Here is a 21,230-nt window from a genome sequence, read left to right as displayed (position 1 = left end):
TAAATCGGTGGTTCTCAACCTGTGGTGTGTGGACCCGTGGAGAGGGGGGGCTCGCGATGTCACAGGGGGTCTGTGAAGGCTTAAAGAAATGTTAGGATTTAAATCTTAAGTCTTGGGGGTCCGTGGCTGTGGAATGTGGCCACAAGGGGTATTCAAAGGGGGTGGGTGGTGAAGAAGAGCTTGAGAACCACTAAATTAATAAAAATTTTAACTGACAGCTGGGTGAGGGTGGGTTGAGGGAAAATGCTGGTTAAAGTGACATTACACGCACCCAAAAAACCCATTTTGGTTTGTCAATGAGAATCATGGTCCTTTGCCTCTATGCCCGAAAGTGTGCGTCAAACTGCCACGCTCAATATTGTATCAAAAATAAACCTAATTATGTATAAATAGGTGTTTACTTTGATCCCTCCTCAACCACTTTAGGAAAAAAAAATTCAGGAGTTTGGCAGCCCATTTTCTAACAGACTTCAGCCGAAGGCGTTAAGTTTTCGTGAGCTGTAAATCAAATAAAATGGTTGGGAAAATCCCTCCAGACTCTTGATTCACACTGGCTCTCCTCCTCTTGTTTTAGAAACTGCGGAGGTGGCAGGCTATTTCATAAACAAATAAAAAGAACTCGTACTTTCCCATCACTGTGACTTTCGGTCTCCATTTTCTGAATTTGAGCTGCCGTTCTTTTCTTTCCAGTTCTTTCAGAAAGTCCATAATTTGTCGGTACTGCATCTGAACGGATAAAATAACGTTATCAGTGGACGGAGAAGCGTCCTGGCATTTAAACAACGCCCTGCTGGACACCAGGAGGGAAACCCAGTATTTTTCATTAAAATGCCACCCCGCTGTTTGAGAAGGCGGAACTACGATAGATTCGTCGTACAAATAGTCCTCGGATGACCACGACGATCACCACTCAAAGTGGCGACTACCTTTTAGTGGAATGCTACGTTTCTGATTTATTTATTTTTTCTCCACCTGGGAAAGCTTCAAAGGGATTGTTTCCAGCTGGATGTCAAACTCCAGGCGTGGCCTATTCCGAGAGCGGAGGGGTTCCTTGGAGCAGTTTCTCTTGAGGAGGGCAGATGTACACACGGGCTCCACAATGTACTTATGATCCCGGTTTTCCATGCTGTTATCCATAGCTTCCTGGAAATCAGAACCATGTTAATTCAGGGTTGTTTTTTTTTAAAAAAAATCTCATCGATGAGCGTGCACAGTTGTGTAAATTGAACACAGGAGCAATGTACCTGCAGCTCCCCAGGGAGCAAGTCTCCCCACAGGCTACAGCTGCTGTCCCAGTAGATGCTGAAGTCGGAAATATCCAGCTGTTTCTTCTTCATTAGCTCCTCCACCTTCAAGTAAGAAAAATGGCACGTGAGCCACACAATTGCGCTGTTAGTCTTCCTGCCTTGCAGCAAAACAATGGCTGGGCTGAAGGTTGTGTTCCTGTTGGCAAGGGCAGGCTGTTGACAATGGCTGGTGTGTGGTCCCTGGACGAAGCAAATTGTGTGGGGGAAAGGTGCCGCTGTTTGGTGGCCTTAATGGGGGGGGGGGGTGTTAGTGTTTACTCACCGGCTCGCCCGTGGCATTTTGCATGGAGACGTGTTTGATGCAGACGCCAAAGGCAAAAGGCCGGGAGGGGTTGGTGACCCCATCCTCAAATCTCAGGTGGACATCTTGAATGTTGAGCTGGTGGGTAGAGGGAAAACAAGGGGTGGGGGGTCTCTCTGGCTTCCCCACTGGCTTTGCTTATCAAAACAAGATCACATGACCCCAACACTGCGACCGTCATAAATGCGGTTTGCAAGCGGTTCAAATTTCATCACGTGACCGTGAGGATGCTGCAATGGTCGTTAAGTGTGGAAAAGGGTCCTAGGTCACTGACGCCACATGGAACAGAACTGTGACCGAATCTGGATGTTGTTCTGATTCGTTTAGTGACCGTTTCAAGTGACAACAGCCCCCCAAAAAGAGACTTAGGACCCTTTTTCCACACTTACAACCGCTGCAGCGGTCGGGTGATCCAAATTCAGATGCAACTGGCTCATATTTACGACGGTTGCCGGCCAAGGACTGCCTGTACAGAATTCTCCAGCCGTTCAACTTACCTCGATGTTCTCCACAATCTTTGTGACAACCGAGGCGGTGACTGAATACCAATAAGATTCTCCAATCTGCTCCCGTTCTTTCTAAAAAAAAGAGGACAGGCAGGAGAGAAAACTCAGCTCAAACTCCGGTTTTAAGGTTAATCAGTTTCTCAGGAAGCCACTAATTGACTGGGCAGAGGGGCCACCTTGGTGTGATGTATACCGTTGTGGGGTTTTGTGTTCCCACTTCCTTGTAACAACCCCCCCCCCAGAGTCTTCCAATTCAGGCAGTAGATGAAGCCAGCAAATAAATCAAGGGCCCAAAAGGTCAAAATAAATCCCATTTGGCCAAGATGGTCCACAGAACAATTCCACTCAGCTGCAGAGCTCACAGCAAAAGAGGAAAAGCTTCCGTATGGTTTTAAATCTTTTTAAGATTAAGAGTGGCCGTGTGGTAAGACGGAGGACCAATACATTTTACCAATCAAAAAATAAAAATGAGAAATTAAAATAAAATCAGCTCTCCGTCTGCTGCTTTCTCCACCTCTGTGATGGAGTGATAAAACTGCATCTCACAAAACATGTCATCTCACCAAATACAGGCACAGCTTGAAAAGGCCTAAGAAGCGGGGAATATATACAAATTTTCTACCCATCTCAGCTCATCTGGTCGATTATTTCAAAACATAAAAGCCAGTTTTTGTACTCGGGATGTTGTTGCTGGAGATGCTGAGAACACGGAGTCAGATTTGGGGTCTCCGATGCAAGCCGAAGAGTAGAAATGGTTCGACTTTTTTATTCTTTCATGCAAAATGGACTCACTTTCCATTTTTCTTCCAGAGCGAGGAGAAACGCTTTCTTGTTCTCCTGATCCAGCAGCCTCTCTCTCGCTTCGACAAAGTCCTCTTGCTTTTCGGGCGAGCCGATGAGGTACAATTTGGAGACCGAGATCACCCAGGGGTCGATGTGGGGACGGTAGAACGGGATCTTCAAGGTGATCTTGCCGACAAACCCTGCAGTTGGGGAGGGGGAGGAACGGGACACGATCCACGCGGATCAGGAGGAGGGGGCCAGGTCTGAATGCAAACCACCATCCCAGCAGGAGGAGTCTTAAACAGCCCTATGCCTGCTAGAACAGGCCTCTCCAATCTTGGGCGCTTTAAGACTTGTGGATTTCAACTCCCAGAATTCCCCAGCCAGCCTGGTTGCCTCAGGAATTCTGGGAGTTGCTCCACAAGTCTTAAAGGGCCCAAGGTTGGAGACCCCTATTCTAGAGGGTCTGTCTTTCTCTCTTCTCTCCCCTCCATTCCTTTCTTTCTCTCCTCCTTCCTCCCTTCCTCTCCTCTCCCCTTCCCTCCCCACCTCTTCTTTCCCCCTCCCTCCCTCCTTTCTCTATCTTATCTCTCATCTGCCCTCCCACCCCTCTCCTCTCTCCCCCTCCCTACCTCTTTTATCTCCCCCTTTCTCTGTCTCTTGTCTCTCTTCTCCTCCCTCCCCTCTCTCTCCACCTCTCTCCCCCCCTTCTTTCCCAAATATCTACCAGCTTTCACTTCAAATGGCAACACTTCCTTCAAGGCATCCTTCTTGAGCGGTAAGTTCTCCAACTCTACGGCCCCTGAAGGGAAAGGGGGAAAAAAAGGCAAAACATAGGAAAAGATAGCAAAGCCTAAATAAAAGCCAAAGCCCAGCCCTTTCTGACGATGCCCTGAATATCCCAGAATATCTAGATAAGGGAAAGAGACAAGGCTGGCTGCCCTTCTTGTCATAAGCCACAAAACGATGCATTTTACTTTTTCAGCAGGAGAGCTACAAGCCCAGACAATGAGGGTTTTACCACAATGACTGCTGACCTAGTGTGTGATGTATGAAGAGCCAACAAGCCACAGCTTAGCCTGAATGCTGATCACTCAGCCAGCAAGCACACTATCTCATCTTCGCACAAGTCTCGTGAAAATAAGGATAATGGGAAGTTAATAACATGGTTTACATCGGACATGGAAATGAGGGCATTCCAGACGCTGCTGGAATTACGACCATTCCATTAACACCCAAGGCTGAGAAAGGTCGTAGAATGGGGCAAAGCTCACTTAAGAAGTATCTTAACAACATAAATTTGGGGGCTCAAATGCAGTCATAAATCGAGGACTACCTGGAGCAGCACCACCACCATCACTGGAGAATTATTTTCATTGTTTTCATTTCCTGCCAGAGTTAATCCGGTGCTTTTTTGGCACCCATTTAAAGCCCCAAAGGGGCCGAAAGCCACTGGATGGCAAGATTTGGTGAAAATCTACCCAAAGACCTTACCTTTGAGGAGAGCTACTGAGAGCTGGTCTGTGTTCAGGTTGCTGACATATTTGCCCAGGTAAGTGTTGAGGACCCACGCTATCAGCCCTTCCAACATGACGACTTATAGAAAATGAGGAGACTCAGTCCATCATTCCCGGTTCCTTCCTTCCATGGTTCAGAGCAGGCCCACTCTCTGCACGGAAACAAACATTGGTTTGTCGACCCCTGCAGCCACTTCCCAGTCTACGAAAAAGAGCTCCAGGGAGAAGCCAATGAAGAGCACACTTTCTCACACATAGAGAAAGGAGGGAGCAGGGACATTAAATAATACATTCATTTTAAGTCAAAATAGAGGAAGAGAGGAAAGGCAGCCCTTCAGACAACACAAACAAAACTTTTCCAGACTCTTTTATTTTTTTCTGGCTGGGGAGGAACACAAAGAATGCAGCCAGACCTGCCTCACACACCCAGATCAAAGAGAATAAAACACAATAAAGCCCAGGTGCCATGCCAAGATTGCACCAGGCAGAGGTTATTTTTCTCTCATGGATGTGACTCACAGTTGTGATGGCCGCAGCCTCATTGAGGTCAGGCGATGATCCCCTTTTTGCAACCTTAAGCAAAGTCAACGGGGGAAGCCGGTTTCGCTTAACGACCGCACAACTGGCTTAACAACTGCAGTGACTCGCTTAACAACCGTGGCGAGAAAAGGTCATCAATCGGGGCAAAGCTCACCGAACCCGCTTAGTAATAGCAAGTTTTTTTGGGGGGGTCAGCTGTGGTCGTAAGTCGAGGACTGTCCTCAGGAGGAGGGAATACACCAAAAGGGGGAGAAAAAAGACCCTCGTGAAAGAAAGAGGTTGGGGGGGGGCAGCAGCAGCAGAAACATCCTTTTATTTTATTTTATTTACCTTCTCTTATTTCACTTACCTTATTTTCTCTTAGTTTATTTACCTTATTTTATTTACCTTATTTTATTTTAAGATAAAATAACCTTTATTTTTTTTTTTTTTACTGTGGGCACAACAGCCCACATCAAAAATGAAATTTAGTTGCCCGCTCTGAGTGAAACACATACATGACACACGCCTAAACATACTATGTACAACATCTGTATATAGACCCACACCCCTACATATACTTCTTATTACTTATTTTTATTTATTTACATTTTATTTACCTTCTCTTATTTTATTATTTTGTTTTATCTTATTTTATGTTTTATCTTATGTTACGTGTGTGGGGGGGGGATAAATACGGGGGTGGTCGAGGCCCTGGCCCACCTCGCAGGGCTGGTGTTGGGGGGCCGAGCGAGAGGGCGGGGGGCGCTCCTCCGCGCTTCCCCCTCCCCTTCCTTTCCCGACAGGCTGTGCGCGGCCTGAGGTAACAGTCCCCTCCGCCTCCTTCGGGCGGGGGGGCCGCGCGGCGCCCCCCAAGGGACCCCCCCGGGTCTGAGGAGCCGCCCCCCCGCCCAGGCCCTGCTCCGAACCTGCGACGCTGCTCGCGGCACGGCGGCGGCGGCCCCGCCGGAAGTCCCGCCCCGCGTCGGGTCGAGGCCCGGCTACGCAGCCCGGCCGGCTGAGCGCCGAGCCGCGAATCGGCCCATCTCGGCCCTGATTGGTGGGAGGGCGGGGCGAGGAGAAGAGCCGGTTGCCGGGGCGACGGAGAAGGCGCGGCGTGGCGGGCGTGAGGCGTGGCTTCCTCCCGCGGATCGGCCCTGATTGGCGGTTGCCGTAGCGGGCGTGGGACGCGGCTTAGTCCCTTTCTCTGCGGGCGGAGCCGAGACTGACGTTCCGCCAGCAGAGGGCGGTGTCGAGCCACAAATCTCAAGGCGGATCTCAGAGCGGGATTCCTGCTGGGATGGGGCACCACCAGGAGATCCCGGGATTTTTTTTTTTAAAAAAAATCAATCGCCGGGAAAAGCAGTTTGAAACCCGTCAGGTGTGACAAGCAAGCACACTAAAAAGGAGGAGGGTGTTTTTTGGTTAGCGTGGCCTCTAAATCCCTATATGGGGAAGGGAGGTAGGGCAGAGCAGGGGAGGTGGTGACACCTGGAGTAACAAGGATTCACCACACCCGAAGACCGTTGGAGGGTTGAATTAACATGTTGCACAAGCCGTCATAAACGTAACCATGGTGGTCTCCCAAGCCATTATCTTATTTAAAATAGGACTTTATTCAGAAATAGTAGAAAAGTAGAAAAGACGACAAAAACAAGATTAAAAGCCGAAACTCAAGCTAGTATTTGGCTGCAGAAATCTGGGTGGCCAGAAGGGGGCAGCAGAGGGAGACATTCCTAGCTAATCTGAAATTTGGCACCCCCAAAACTCAGAGTGTGTATATATATATTGTGCGTTTTCTTTGTTTTTAAAGAATCATTGCAAATCATCCCTCTGGGATTGTGGACAATTAATGCCTCAAATTCAACTACAGGAAGTCCTCGGTTTACGACTACAAGGGAGCCCCAGATTTCTGTTGCCAAGACAATGAGTTTTGCCCCCCTTTTACAATTTTTTTCGCCCCTGTGGTTAAACAAATCACTGCCGTTGTTCAGTTACTCAAATGGGCGTTAAGTGAATCCGGCTTTCCCCCGTTGGCTTAGCTTCTTGGAAGGTTGCAAAAGTGGATCACACGACACCAGGGACGCTGCGACCGTCGTAAATACGAGTCAGCTGCCAATTTTGATCACGGGACCCACGGGGGACGCCGTGACGGTCCTAAGTGTGAAAAACGGCCCTAAGTCGATTTTTTCAGTGCCGTTGCAACTTCCAACAGTCACTAAACGAACAGTCGTAAAGTGAGGACTGCCAGAATGCTTTCAAGCTTCGGGGGAGGACCGAAAATGCCCTTATTTTTCCCAAAAGGATGGTTTTGATCCAAAGCTGCCTATTTTTCCGCTCCATCCAGCACCATCGTTTCTCTAAACTACGAGATTTTCTTCCCAAAGTTAGCTCTCCTTTCCCGGATTTTTTTTCCCTCCGAGATTCGGATCCACTCCGCGTTTTTGAATTTCGGCTTCCTGTTCTTTGAGGGAGCAAAATGCCCCCAAAACTGAAAGTTCAGCCCAAAATAAGCTTCACCGTTTTATCTCTCCAGGAACAAAAGGAGAAAAAAAAACCCTGAGAAATTCAATTTATGTCCAAGACTTTCCTCTCCCCCCCCCCATTTGCAGAGTTCCCTAAATCTCCCCCAAATTAAAGGGTGGGGCTCCTGAGGATCAAACCCTTTCCTCATCCCCAAATCAACAAACGGATTGATAGCTTTTTAAAAAAATCATTTTTGTGATGCTGTCGTTAAGTGAATCACATGGTCGTTAAGCGAATCCAGCTCTCCTCCCCCCAATCCCTCCCTTGAATTTGCCCATCAGAAGCCAGCCGGGAAGGTTTGTTGGGACGCTATGACGGTCGTAAATACATTCCAGTTGCCAAAGGCCCCAATTTTGATCGTGTGGCCGTAGGGACGGTCGTAAGTGCGAGGATCGCTTTTTTCCAGTGCCATCGCTAAACAAATCATTGCAAAACAGGTTTTTTTTTTCCCTTTGCCAACTTTGTTTCTGCCTTATCGTCTTTCGTAGGATTTCTCGAGCAGAGTGGAAGTGGTTGGCCTGGAATATTGTCTGTGCTGGCCGGCCGGCCGGCTGGACCGTCGTTCTCAGGAGCTCTTCATGCCGGCGTCTTGGACCCCCAGCGGGAGGGGCTTCCCCCCCCTGGGGTCGAAGAAGTCCATGCTGTCATCTACCTCCACCGCAATTTGTTGGCCGGAGCCTCTTCTGGCGGCAGTTTCTTCCTGCGAGAGAGGAAGGTCTGGGCGGGGTCTGGGGTGGGCGGCCCCCGAGGGGCTCAAGGCCGGAGAGGGAGCCCTGTGGCCCCCTCCATTGCAGATGCTGACCACGCAGCTCACGTTCACGTGGGCCTTCCCGTTTCCTGAAATCCCTGTGGACGAAGGAAAGAAAATTTAATCGATGAAAGAAAGAAAGAAAGAAAGAAAGAAAGAAAGAAAGAAAGAAAGAAAGAAAGAAAGAAAGAAAGAAAGAAAGAAAGAAAGACCGGATAACAAAGAAAGAGAGAGGGAAGGAAGAAAGGAAGGAGAAAGAGAGGAAGAGGAAGAGAGAGAAAGAGGAACCTGAAAATAGAAAGAGAGAGGGAACGGAGGAAGGAAGGAAGGAAGGAAGGAAGGAAGGAAGGAAGGAAGGAAGGGAAAGAGAAAGCAGGAAACAGAGAGATAGAGGGAAGGAAGGGAGGGAGGAAGGAAGGAAGGAAGGAAGGAAGGAAGAGAAAGCAGGAAACAGAGGGAAGGAAGGGAAGGAAGGAGAAACAGGAAGAGAGAGAAAGAAAAAGAAAGAAAGAAGGAAGGAAGAAAAGAAAGAGAAACCAGGAAACAGAGAAAGAGAGAGAGAGAGAAAAGAGAAAGAAGGAAGGAAGGAAGGAAAGAGAGAGGAAGAGCGAAAGAAAAAGAAAGCACTGATGATGTTACCTAGTATGGCCATGAAACGTCTCGCAGACAAGCTCAGAGAGCACCAAGGACCCCACCATCCTCAGCTTTGCAATGACCCAGCCCAGCCAGATGGGACCCGGCACCCCAGAAACGGAGGTGCCCTCACCCCCCCCCCGATCTAGTCTGGTTGGGGAGGGGTCTCACTTGAATCCACGGTGCTGCAGCACGGCCCGTCGTTCAGGGGGAGCGATTCCTGCTCGACGCTGTCCGTTTTCACCCGGTGGGGGTCTCCATTGCTGCTTTCTTGGCTCTTCTCAGACCCGGCTGGACCGTCCCAAAGGCCGGAGGGCGACGTCTGCAAGAGGCTGTACTTCTCCTGCCCCACAGCCTCTGGAACCTGTGGCCACTTGCCCGGGAATTTTTCAGCCGGCAAGAAAGGCTGGAAGGAAATGGAGAAGCCAAACATCAGGGGTGCATTGATCAGCCAGGACCCCAGACCCAAATGGTATTTGGCAGCTTTCCTGTTTTTGGGACTTCACTTCCACTCTTTATGCCCTTCGCCAATGCAAGTTCCAAGTCCTCATTGAGGGGCTCAGACAGCAGGGGAAAAAAATGGAGGCCCCGTTTCACTTTTGGGGTTTCTCTGATGACGAAGCTGCTCAAATTCTGATTTAGAGAGGCAAAAAAAAATCAGCGCTCACCTGTTTTTTCTTCTCCCACATGGGAAGACACTTTTGGCCTGCCGGAGGGAAAATTAAAAACTTTTAGGAAAAGTTCAGATCAAGCAGGACACCCTAGACCATTTCAATCAATCAATCAATCAATCAGAATAGAGCTGGAAGGGACTTCGGAGGTCTTCTAGTCCAACCCCCTGCTTAAGCAGGAGACCCTAGACCATTTCAATCAATCAATCAATCAGCTAAGAGCTGGAAGAGGACCTTGGAGGTCATCTAGTCCAGCCCCCTGCTCAGGCAGGAAACCCTATACCATTCCAGACAAGAGGCTCTCCAGTCTCTTCTTAAAAACCTCCAGTGTTGGAGCACGCACAACTTCTGGAGGCAAGGAGTTCCACTGATTCATTGTTGGAACAATTAATTGATTGGAACAAACTGATTTTTTTTTTAAAAAAAACCCTTAATAACAAGGAAATAACACGTGAAGAGAAGTCTTCCATTCTGCCTTTTTTTTTCTCAGCCTCCAACTTACCACTTTTTCTGAAGGCGACGAAGCCAATGAGGACTAGCAGCACCAGCGGGATAGCCGTCATGCCGACAATCTTCCCTGGACACAAAACAAACGGATAAAAAGGCACAGTTAGGATGGCCAAGCCGTGCTAAGAAATCGCAGCTTCCGTCTGCCTTCTCTGTGCCGGGAAGACTCGAGGCGAAGGTACCTGGAAACTTTTTGCGCTTGCAAAAAAGAGAAGAAAGAAGAAAGAAAGAAACTGGGGGAAAATCGGGTTAAAACCACGGGAAATTCATCAGCCTGGTTTAGGATGTATTGCTGTGTATCGCATCTAAGCTGTGGAAACTCTAAACAGCTACTAGAGGGCAGCAGAGAGACGCCGTATAATAATAATAATAATAATAATAACAACAACAACAATCATCATCATCATCATTCTCGTCGTCATAGTAGTAGTAGTAGTAGTAGTAATAATAATAATAATAATAATAGCACCTGCAACATAACACCCCAGACTTAACAATTGTCGATAAGAAAGACAAAAAAGTCTGGATAGTGGACGTGGCAGTGCCTGGAGATAGCAGAATAGAAGAGAAAGAACTGGAGAAGATAACAAAATACAAAGACCTACAAATAGAAATAGAAAGACTGTGGCAAAAGCAAGCAAGGGTAGTACCAATAGTCATAGGCTCCTTGGGTGCAATCCCAAAACAGCTGGAGCACCACTTGAACACCATTGGCATTGACAAATTCGCTATTAGTCAATTGCAAAAGGCGGCCTTATTAGGAACTGCTTCCATCCTGCGACAATATCTGTAATACCATCAAACATCCACATCTGCCTATCCCAGGTCCTGGGTAAGGACTCGATAGGTAGACAAAATGCCAAATCCAGTCTGAACATCTGGCTGACTGTGCGATGATCAGTAATAATAATGTTGGAAGGGAACTTGGAGGTCATCTAGTCCAACCCCCTGCTCAGGCAGGAAGTCTTAGAGCTATACTGGCTGAGGAATTCTGGGAGCTGAAGTCCACAAGTCACAAAGTTTGGAGACCTCTGACTGGCTGGGGAATTCTGGGAGCTGAAGTATAATAACAACAACAACAACAACAATAATAATAAAGTTGGAAGGGAACGTGGAGGTCATCTAGTCCAACCCCCTGCTCAGGCAGGAAGTCTTAGAGCTATGCTGGCTGGGGAATTCTGGGAGTGGACGTCCACAAGTCTTAAAGTTGCAATGCTTAGAGACCCCCTCCTCTAACTAAACCATCTTTTTTCTACCCAGGATGAAAAAGCCAGCATGTTTGCTCACCGGTGTCTGCTGACGGATCCTGATCGTTAAAGGTCGGCCTCTCGGTCCCAGCGCGCAACGGTGGCCTCTTTGTAACGGTTGTGAGTGGCGGAGAAGTCGTCCCGGCGTTGACGCGCCCACCGGGATTGCCACAAACGGTGTCGTGGCTGCTGTTTCCGGGAACGAGCACCGGTTGGCAGCTTGTGTGTGTGTGTGTGTGTGGGGGGAAACACAACAAAAATAAACAAGTGACAAAAAGTAATCTAAACTGGAGGAGTTTCCAGACAAAGTTTCTGTTGTGCAAACGTGACATTTTTATGACACAACTTTTCTTACCCTCAGAAAGTCAGCAGAAAGTCATGGTTGTTAAGACGATGGGGGTGCTTCCAGGAAAGAAGCTAGGTATTGCATCTAGAGGTCATCTTTCCCAACCCCTGGGGTGCGGTGCCAATTTTTATTTTAGCATTTTTCTCTCTCTTTTTTTTAATTGGTCAGGGATTATAGAATAACAGAGTTGGAAAGGGACCTTGGAGGTCTTCTAGTCCAGCCCCCTACTCAGGCAAGAGACCCTAGACCATTTCAGACAAATGTATTGTCCAGTCTCTTCTTAAAAACCTCCAGTGATGGAGCATCCGCAACTTCTGGTGGCAAGCAGTTCCATTGGTTAATTGTTCTTTTTTTGACCAATCTTTGGGGACAGTTCGGGCAGCCAACCAATGTAACAAATAATCATAAATAATTTGATAGGCTGGAGGCCTGCAATTGTGGTTTTTTTTTTCCTGCCAGGGCTTAACCACGTCCTTCTCCCCAAACAACACAACCACAAACTTACATCCGGTGCCGGGTGCAGACTTTCCGGTCAGACTCGTGGTCAGAGAAGGTGCCCGGTTGGCACGGGGCGCACTCCACGTCCGTTTCTCTCGTGCCTGGCAGAGAAATGGGAAAATCTGAAAAGGGGACGCAACTCGACGGAGGGAGAGGAGAGGAAACAGCTGAAAACTTGGACAGACACTTTGGAGCCCGAAAAAGAAGGGAAAAAAGTGTTTCTTTGGAAACACACAACAACAAGGTGGGGGAAACCAGGATAATGGAGGCAAAAACAAAGATATCAGAAATTGCAACGCAACCACCTCCCCTCTCAAAGGCTTTCCAGCCTTCTTCTTTCGAATCCTTGACATACGACTGCAATGGGACCTGGAATTTCCGTTGCTAAGCGAGGCAGTTCTCCAGTGAATTTTGCCCCGTTTTACCGCCTTTCTCGCCGTGGCCGTTAAGCGAATCGCTGCCGTTGTGAAGGTGGGAAACAGGGTTGTTGGGGGGGGGAAGCCAGATTCACTGCACAGCTTGCCGCGAGTTGTAAAACGGTGGCGAAGCTCGCTTAACTAGCGTCTCACTTAGCAACGGAAGTTCTGGGGTCCCTTGTGGTCGTAAGTCGAGGGTGTCCAGCTCATTCCTTCCTTGGGAATTCTGAATTTCCAAAGCTGAAGGCAAAGGAGTTTGCTTGGCTAACGTCCCACCGACTCCGGGCTGCAATGCCCAGCCTTTTCCTGCCTTTTTGTTAAACTTCCTTTTCCCGTTGATAAACGTTGGGTTTTGGAGTCTCTGGCTGGGTGGGAAGAACTTCTTTTTTCCTCCAGTATCTTGGCCTCCCCAGCTCCTGTCTGTACAGGCAGTCCTCGGCTTACGACCACAATCCAGCCCCAGATCTCTGTTGCTAAGCTGGACAGTTGTTAAGGGAGTGTTTGTCCCGTTTTACGACCTTTCTAGCCACTGTTGTTAAGGGATGATGTGCTGGGAATGATGATGCTGTTCCCTGGTTTGGGTCGTGAAAGGACTTCAAAAAAGCACCCAGCTCCTCCTCCTCCTCCTCCTCCTCCTCCTCCTCCTCCTCCTCCTCCTCCTCCTCCTCCTCCTCCCTTCTAGCCCTGATGATGTTCCCTAGTTGGGTCATGAGACGTCTGCATGGAAACAATCAGGATCAGAGAGCACCAAGGACCTCATAGTCTTTTTCTCCTCCTCCTCCTCCTCCTCCTCCTCCTCCTCCTCCTCCTCCTCCTCCTCCTCCTCCTCCTCCTCCTCCTCCTCCGTTTCCCCTCCCTTCTAATACTGATGATGTTGCCTAGTTGGGTTATGAAACGTCTGCAAGAAAACCACCCAGCTCAGAGAGCACCAAGGACCCCACAGTCCTCCTCCTCCCCCTCCTCCTCTTTCTCCCATCATCTTCCTCCTTCCTGCAAACCCCTCTCCCTTCTAGCACTGATGACGTTCCCTAGTTGGGTCATGAAACGTCTCAAGAAAAACCACCAGAGAGCACCAAGGACCCCACAGTTGTCCTCCTCCTTCTGTTCATCCTTCTCTCCTCCTCCTCTTCCTCCTCCACCTGTCTTCAAACCCTCCACTCTTCTATCACTGATGACATTCCCCAGTTGGGTCACGAAATGTCTGCCATAAAAAAACACGCAGCTCAGAGACCACCAAAGGACTCCCCATTTCAATTTCTAGCTACAAATAGACTTTTCAAACAGGCCAGGATCTCGCTGTCACCCAACCTCGTTTTGCGACGTAGCACGAAAAAAAACCCCAATTTTCCGTGTGGTATGTTGGACGGGCACCGACCGAGCCCCCAAGCTCACCTTCCTGGACCACTCCGTGTCCGATCTCGCACTTCTGGTAGGGCTGGCAGTGGTAGCATTTCTCAGAGACCGCCGAGCTGCAAAAGTGGCCTGGGGGACACCAGCAGACTCTGTTCTGGGTGGGGGTGCAAGGCCTTTCCTCCACAAATCCTGTTTTGGAAAAAAAGGGGGTGGTGGTTAGTTCTAGCACGGATGATATTACCTAGCTGGGTTATGAAACGTCTGCAAGAAAACCACCCAGTTCAGAGAGGACCAAGGGCCCCACAGTCCTCCCCCCTTCCCCTTCTCCTTCCCCTCCTCCTCCTCCTCATCATCATCATCCTCTTTATTGAGCCTGACCCTGGAAGTCAACGCTGGCTGCCTTCCACTTGCCTTTTTTGCATTGTGGTGAACAACTGAAACACAACCGGGCCCGATTCCAGCCCTCTTTGTATGACCCTTCCTTGCAGTCTGCGCACTGCGTGTTGTGAGTCTCGTTGCACTTCTGAAGCACCCGGAAACCTGCAATGGCAAAAAGGGGGGAAGTCAGTTCTGCGGATAGGTTCAGCCCAATCTGTTTTGAGAACTTTGGGGGTCTCCCCCCTTCCACGTCTGGGCGTCCAGCCTCACCAGAATCGGTTCATCAATGATGAAGAATTAAGAACCACTAATCCACGGAGCCGCTCGCTCAGCACCCTACCTGGACCGCACAAGCGACAACATTTGTGCACGCTTTCTTCGTAATACTCTTCTTTGGGGTCGAGGCACCGAGACCCCCGGGAGGGGGTGTAAGGCAGCACCTGCGCCTGCAGAAATTGGAAGAAAAACCAGTTTGCAATCAGATGAGTGCGACCACTGCTCCTTACTGCCTCCCTGGCGAAGAAGCTGGGGGCAAATCCTGCTTCGAAATAATAGAAAATTCTCGTAGCTCGGGTTTTTTGTCTATATCGTATATATCCAGGCTTGATGACGTTACCTAGTCTGGTAACGAAACGTCCAGAAACTAAACCGAAACAAGCTTTGGACTGCCTTTTTTTTTTCAAGAATCTTACAGTCCTTATTTCTGACTTTCTTCCTTTTTTTCTTTCAAGGACTGTAGCTGATCCCTTGTTCAAAGTCACAACGGCACCGGGGAAAAAAGTGGGAGCGTTTTTCACACTCAACACCCATCACTTGACGAGACGCTGAATGACGGTGGAAAGAAAGGTGGGGAAAACTCGCTGAACAGCTGTCTCGCTTAGCGACAAAGACGCCGGGCCAAATCGCAGTCGTAAACCCGAGGACTGCCTGTCATCTGGGCCGATTTCAGTCCTTTTAATTCTGGAGCGGAAGCGGAGGGGAAGCTGAGCCGTTTTCCGTTAATATTGTGGGGTTTTTTTTCGGCAAGGGAAACGCTTAACTATCTCCCGAGAAGCCACAAAGACAGGAACTCTATTTTTTTTATTATGATTATTTTCGTGCAGGCTTTGAGTAACCGCGGGAGGCTCTGTTAATTTCCTTGATTAAATGAAGCTGCCTCCCCCCCCACCCTTGACTTTGCCTGTCACAAAGCTTCAAAAGGGGATCGCGTGATTCCGGGAATGCTGCAACCATCGTGAGAGTCAGTTGCCAAAGGTCTGAATTTTAATCACGTGGCTAGCGGGAGGCTGCGATGATCGTCAGTGTGAAAAGGGTCCTAATTCGCCTTTTTTCAGTGCCTTTGTAACTTCCGTCACTAAGCGGACTGTTGTAAGTCAAGGACTATCTGTACTCAATTACTAGAGGTTCCTCCGATCACGAAACAAACGGTTTTGTCTCCCGGGACAAAGCCGAGCCCTCGTTTGCTAGTTAGAAGGCAACCATCGATCGTGGTTTGCTGTTAAGTAACCAGAGACACACACACAGAGAGAGAAATCCGCTCAGGAGATTTGGAAATCGTCCCTCTTCCTCAGTTGAAGGACCTTGAACCAAACGGGTCTTAGTAAGTTCAAGATTGGTTTCTTAACAGTTTTGCTCTCTCCCCCACCCCCAGTTTGTACAACGTGGTTCCCTTTTGTGCAAAACTGCCCCCCCCTTTTTTTTGCAATTTGTAATGGTAGCAGAAACCACGGTTTGGCAAATCAGTCTCAACAAACTCCAGTTTCCAAAGGTCAAATTCACCGGCTTGGTGGTGGTGTCACATTCTTGATCAAATGCTGTGGATGCTCCAACACTGGAGGTTTTTAAGAAGAGACTGACAGCCATTTGTCTGAAATGGTGTAGGGCTTCCTGCCTGAGCAGGGGTTGGACTAGATGACCTCCAAGGTCCCTTCCAGATTCTATTCTATTCTATTCTATTCTATTCCTTATTCTATTCTAGTCCAGTCCATTCCAGAAATCTAATGAGCTGGGGCAGGAAAACTTCAGGCTCTCCCCAGGGACGGTTGGTTGTGTTTGCTGTCTTTTTGCCTAAGTTCACCCCATAGTTACTTCTGCTGGGATGACTCTCCACTTTTTCAGCAAGCAATGGGCCACATTGCAAAACAGCCAAAGGAGCTGATGCCGCACATGGCCGTCGTGCTTTGCTAAAAGAAAAATCAAAAATTAATCCTCAGCTTCCTCAAATTTGGGTTCCTTAATTTGACTCTGAAATCAGCTTCTACCCTTAGCTTGGTGTCCTTCTCCAAAGCACCCGAAGGCAGGACAAGAAGCAACGGATGGAAACTAATCCAGGAGAGAATTAACCTGGAACGAAGAAGAAATTTCCTGACAGAGAGAGCAATTAACCAGTGGAACAACCTGCCACCAGAAGTTGTGAATGTTCCAGTGTTGAGTTTCTACAATTAATGAAGTCTGATTTCTCACGGATTAATGATTCATTGTCCCTTTCCAAGGAACGATATTTTTCATGCTTAATCGAGGGTTAATTTCATAGTTTCAGGGCAAAATTGGGGGGGGGAGGCCAAATCAGTGTTTGGGAGAAGCCATGATAGTTTATGTCATGACACAGACTTAAAACTGTGGTCTCTTTGAGCAGGCATTTGCTCCAACCCGACTTCTAATAAGAGACTAATAAATTCTCTTTCCGCTCTCTGTGGGACTGACAAAGCTCATGTTTTTGCAGAAAAAGGTGCCTTGGCAGCTACAGCTGGTTGTGGCTTTTTAAGTTTCCAGTGGGCCCAATAACATTTATAAAGTCGTGTTTGCTTTTTTCCAAAATAGAGCTGAATTGTAAACGTGAGACTCACACTTCGCAAAGGCTTTGAGTCACGCTTCCTGTAATCCAGCCCATACACGGTCACCATGTAAACCACGTAGTGTGTCCTTCTCTATGTGTGTCTCTCTGGGTGTGTGTGCACGCTTGAATAAGAGAACGTCTTTTCCTACCTAGTTCTGAATGAAAAGAAACTTTCTTCTTTCTAATTTACATCAGGGCTGGGGAAATTCACAATGAGCCCGGCTGGTTACAGGGGGAAAAAGCAAAGAGATAATATATAGAGATAATAGATAGACAGCTGGATAGATGAGAGAAAGAGAGATAATAGAGAGAGAGAAATGATAGATGATAGCTGGATAGCTAGATAGATGACAGAAAGAGAGAATGATAGCTAGTTAGATGATAGATAACAGATATAGCTAGCTAGATGATAGAGAGAGATGATAGATAGATAGATAGATAGATAGATAGATAGATAGATTCAGATAGATAAGGGATAGAGAGATAGATGATAGCTAGATAGTTAGAGAGATCGATCGATCAGATAGCTAACTAGATAATAGAGAGTTAAATGATAGAGAGACAGATGATAACTAGCTAGCTATAGATAGATGGATGGAGAGATAGATAGCTGTCAATCTACCAATCTAGCTAACTAGCTAGATTGATTGAGATAGATGACAGAGAGATACGACTCCCAGTTTTCTATTTTCAACCAAAACATAACAGGACAGGATTAGCTGTCTACTAGAAATAGACAGACAAATTAAAAATAGATAGATAGATAGATAGATAGATAGATAGATAGATAGATAGATAGATAGATAGATAGATAAAATAAATAAATACTCATTGCCCCCCCCCCGGTGTTCCATTTTCAATCACAACATAACAGGACAAGGTTAGCTACATCCAGAGGTTGAAAGGGGCTGAGGTGTTTTAGGGCTGAAGGACTATATCGGCACTAAAATTCTATTTTCACCCTCCTGGAGGGTCACCTAAATCGGCCTTCTTCAACCTCGTTAACTTTAAGGCGGGTGGACTTTCACTCCCAGAATTCCCCAGCTGGGGAGCTGAAGCCCACCCGTCTCAGAGTCGTTAAAGTCGAGAAACCCTAACCCTAAAATTATTTGCACGGGGAGAGCTTTTTCTATTTCTTCCAGGTTTCACCAAAGATTTTTTCCCCATCAAAAATCAAAGAGTAAAACCCACGGAGGCGGGGAGGGGGGGCTATTAAAGCCAGTTGGCTGCTTTACCTGTTGGATTTGGGCCCCGTCACCTTAGAGGCTCTCCTCTCTAGATTTAAAGGGAACCACGGATGTAATCAAAAGAAGGAACTATCAAACGGGAGCTGACTTTGATTAAGGGAAGTTGCAGAGTTCCTGTTCTCCGAGCTGGGTTAGCAACAACATCTGCTAAAAAAAAATCAGCCCCTTTGCGAGGCAAACATGGACACAGATTACCAATTTATAAGCCAGATTCAACCCAATAATCCTCTCCAGCCTGTGTGGATTTCTGGTGATTGCCTGGACAATTCCCTGCTTTTTTCTTGGCAAGGTTTTTTCCGACGTGATTTGCCATTTTAGGGCTGAGAGAGAGTGGCTGGCTGCTTCGTGCCTACAGCAGGACTTGAACTCATGGCCTTCTGATTTCCAGCGGATGCCGTAATCATTATCTTATCTATCTAAGAATTGTAGAATCCTAGGGCTGCATGGGACCTTGGAGGTCTTCTAGTCCAACCCCCTGCTCAAGCAGGAGACCCTAGACTCCTCCAGACAAAGGGCTGTCCATTTTTTTCCTTAAAAACCTCCAGTGATGGAGCAGCCACAACTTCTGGAGGCAAGGCGTTCCACTCGTTAACCATTCCTTCAGACAGACGCATCGGCTTTCAGCCCCATCCAGGACGGCAGCCTGGCTTGTAAACTGGGATTTACTCCCGAGTAGGCACTCCGGGGGCAGGAAAAAGCGCTCGCGGGAAAGTCCAGCCTGACTCCCACAAAACTGGGTCAGGACTGTCCCCCCCACACCCTTAAAGGGAGCCTACGCAAAGCCGACCTTTGACGCGCGGAAATTTTCACACGACAAGAAGTTTCCCCTCGCCTTTGAAACGAGGGGAAACCGAATTCTGTAAAAAAAAAAAAAAAAAAAAAACCAACAACCCCCCGACGCCCCCTTGGTTCGCTCTTCCTTGTCAGTGAGTGGGGAGGGGGCGCGGGAGGGCAAGAAGAAAAGCAGACGCTTCCCCCATCCCGGTTGGGAACGATGGGAATGAGTGTCCAGGAGACCTCCAAGGCAGCGGTGCCATCCAACCTTTGGGGCACCAGGGACCGGTTCCGTGGAGAGAGGGGCTTTTCCACGGACCGGAGTGGGGGGGATCCGTGGTTTCGCGTGCTGCCTGGATCCCCCGGCTCGGTTTTTGGCATGCCGCGGCCCGCTGCCGGTCCTGGGACGACGGACAGGGAGTTGGGGACCCCTGCCCTAAAGAGAAAGTCCTTCCCATCCGAGCGCACCTGCTGTCTATAAAGGTCCCCCCCAGGCTTTTGGTGCCGGACGATGCAAGCTGGGACCCCTCTCTCCATCCCCGGTGGAGGTTCCCCCAGGACAGGAGAGGGGTCCTGGGGTCCTGGGGGGGGGGAAGAGGGCGAAGGAGGGGGGGGCTGCATGGGGGACGCGACTCACCTGCAGGCATAACATCTCCAGGGCGCAACAAGCCAGCGCTGCGTAAAGACAACGGCGCGTCCTCATTTAGATGCGGGAGAAAAGCGAAAATGCCAGCGACTAGCCCGAAGCGGGGAGGCCGAGGCAGGCAAGGCGAGGGGCGGGCTCGGCCGGGAAGAGGCCGGCCCGGGTGGGCGGAGGGAGAGGCAGGGAGGGGCCGAGTTGTTGCTGACACCCTCGCAAAGCACCCAGATCTGAAAAATCCAGCTGTACATTTCCCGTAGAGGAGGGACATTTAATGTGGAGAAAAGCAAAGTTTGACAGCTAGGCAGGAACAAACAAACAAACAAACAAAAAAGCAAAGGCACAAATCCAGATTAGGCAAAACCTAATTATCCTAGAAGAGGAGGAGGTCATCTTATTTTGCAAAGCACCAGAAGGCAAAAGACAAGAAGCAAGGGATGGAAACTCATCAAGGAGAGAAGCAACCTGGAATTAAGGAGAAACCACGATTAACCAGTGGAACGACTTGCCTCCAGAAGTGGTGGGTTCTCTGGAGGTTTTCAGCAAGAGACTGGACAACCATTTGTCTGAAGTTGTGGGTCTCCCACCCTGAAAAGAGAGAGGGACAACTGGGAAGATGTGGCTGTGAAAACTCTTTCTATCAATCAGAATAGAGCTGGAAGGGACCTTGGAGGTCTTCTAGTCCAACCCTCTACCACTCCAGACTGTCCAGTCTCTTCTTAAAAACCTCCAGTGATGAAGCACCTACGACTTCTGGTGGCAAGCTGTTCCACTGGTTAATTGTTCCCACCGTTAGGAAGTTTCTCCTTAATTTCAAGTTGCTTCTCTCCTTCCTGCAGGGAATCCAGCTATTGACCAAGGCAAGGTATTGCTCAAACTGGAGGGCTGAAAGTTGAACTTTTCCACTGCAGTCAACACTGATTTGTTTAATCACTGTTAGGTAACTAAGCCCCCCTGGACTGTCTTCACACATCACGTCAAACGGTTTAAATTGGTGTACAAGCTTTCATGACCAAGTTCATCCAAGCTATGAAGGCAAGCAGAAGTTTTATCAAACCCCTCCTCCAGACAAATAAAAAGGGTAGCTTCGCACTGGGCCGATGTACGGGAAGCCCTCCCCGTTCGTAATGTTTGTTTTGAAAATGCAGGAGAAATGCAAATTATTGGAGGTGAATCATTTGGCAAATGGGCCAGTCGGCACAAAGCCAGGACGTTTGGCGATTTTTAGGAACGGAATCCCTTGCGTTTGGTTTAATTGAGATGGTATATTATAGGTTCTTTCTGCTAGAGCGGGGGGCTGGACTAGAAGATCTCCAAGGTCCCTTCCAGCTCTTATTCTGTTCTAAGAATGTTCTAAGAAGATATAATGTTGGTCTTTTTGCTTTCGATTGGGACTCCAATCATATAGGTAACCCTCAATTTATAACTTTAATTAAGCCCAGAATGATAGAAAGAAAGTTAAGGCAGGGTTATAGGA

General features: G+C 48.3%; 2 protein-coding genes across 4 annotated transcripts in view; both read right to left on the bottom strand.

Annotated features, from left to right (window-relative positions):
- Positions 1 to 5,973, bottom strand: part of VPS13D (vacuolar protein sorting 13 homolog D) — a 61,371-nt gene extending 55,398 nt beyond the window's left edge. For 2 of the 3 annotated variants that reach the window (XM_039367519.1, XM_039367520.1), the window contains exons 1-9: positions 5,863 to 5,973; positions 4,392 to 4,566; positions 3,625 to 3,699; positions 2,907 to 3,097; positions 2,106 to 2,186; positions 1,570 to 1,686; positions 1,245 to 1,349; positions 973 to 1,143; positions 626 to 726 (exon numbers count right to left, since the gene is read on the bottom strand). In XM_039367519.1, the coding sequence (XP_039223453.1) occupies positions 626 to 726; positions 973 to 1,143; positions 1,245 to 1,349; positions 1,570 to 1,686; positions 2,106 to 2,186; positions 2,907 to 3,097; positions 3,625 to 3,699; positions 4,392 to 4,488 (938 nt within the window). In that variant the 5' untranslated portion in view covers positions 4,489 to 4,566; positions 5,863 to 5,973. Of the gene's footprint in view, positions 1 to 625; positions 727 to 972; positions 1,144 to 1,244; positions 1,350 to 1,569; positions 1,687 to 2,105; positions 2,187 to 2,906; positions 3,098 to 3,624; positions 3,700 to 4,391; positions 4,567 to 5,656; positions 5,738 to 5,862 lie in introns of those variants that run through there. The other variant, XM_039367518.1, reaches the window with a different exon arrangement.
- Positions 5,974 to 7,044: 1,071 nt separating this feature from the next.
- Positions 7,045 to 19,878, bottom strand: LOC120319119 (tumor necrosis factor receptor superfamily member 1B-like). Its single transcript, XM_039367534.1, has 10 exons — positions 19,751 to 19,878; positions 14,597 to 14,702; positions 14,290 to 14,418; positions 13,918 to 14,067; positions 12,117 to 12,210; positions 11,306 to 11,484; positions 10,014 to 10,088; positions 9,509 to 9,546; positions 9,012 to 9,246; positions 7,045 to 8,305 (listed from the first exon to the last, which is right to left on the bottom strand). Exons 1-10 carry the CDS (start codon positions 19,814 to 19,816, stop codon positions 8,025 to 8,027), a joined length of 1,353 nt encoding a protein of 450 aa, XP_039223468.1. The 5' UTR covers positions 19,817 to 19,878; the 3' UTR covers positions 7,045 to 8,024.
- Between the last annotated feature and the right edge of the window lie 1,352 nt (positions 19,879 to 21,230).

The sequence above is a fragment of the Crotalus tigris genome, unplaced genomic scaffold (genome assembly GCF_016545835.1).
Source record: "Crotalus tigris isolate CLP2741 ecotype Arizona unplaced genomic scaffold, ASM1654583v1 scf7180000020588.15403103151:6194809, whole genome shotgun sequence".
Classification (NCBI taxonomy): Eukaryota; Metazoa; Chordata; class Lepidosauria; order Squamata; family Viperidae; genus Crotalus; species Crotalus tigris.
This window is presented reverse-complemented; position numbering and strand designations above follow the sequence as displayed.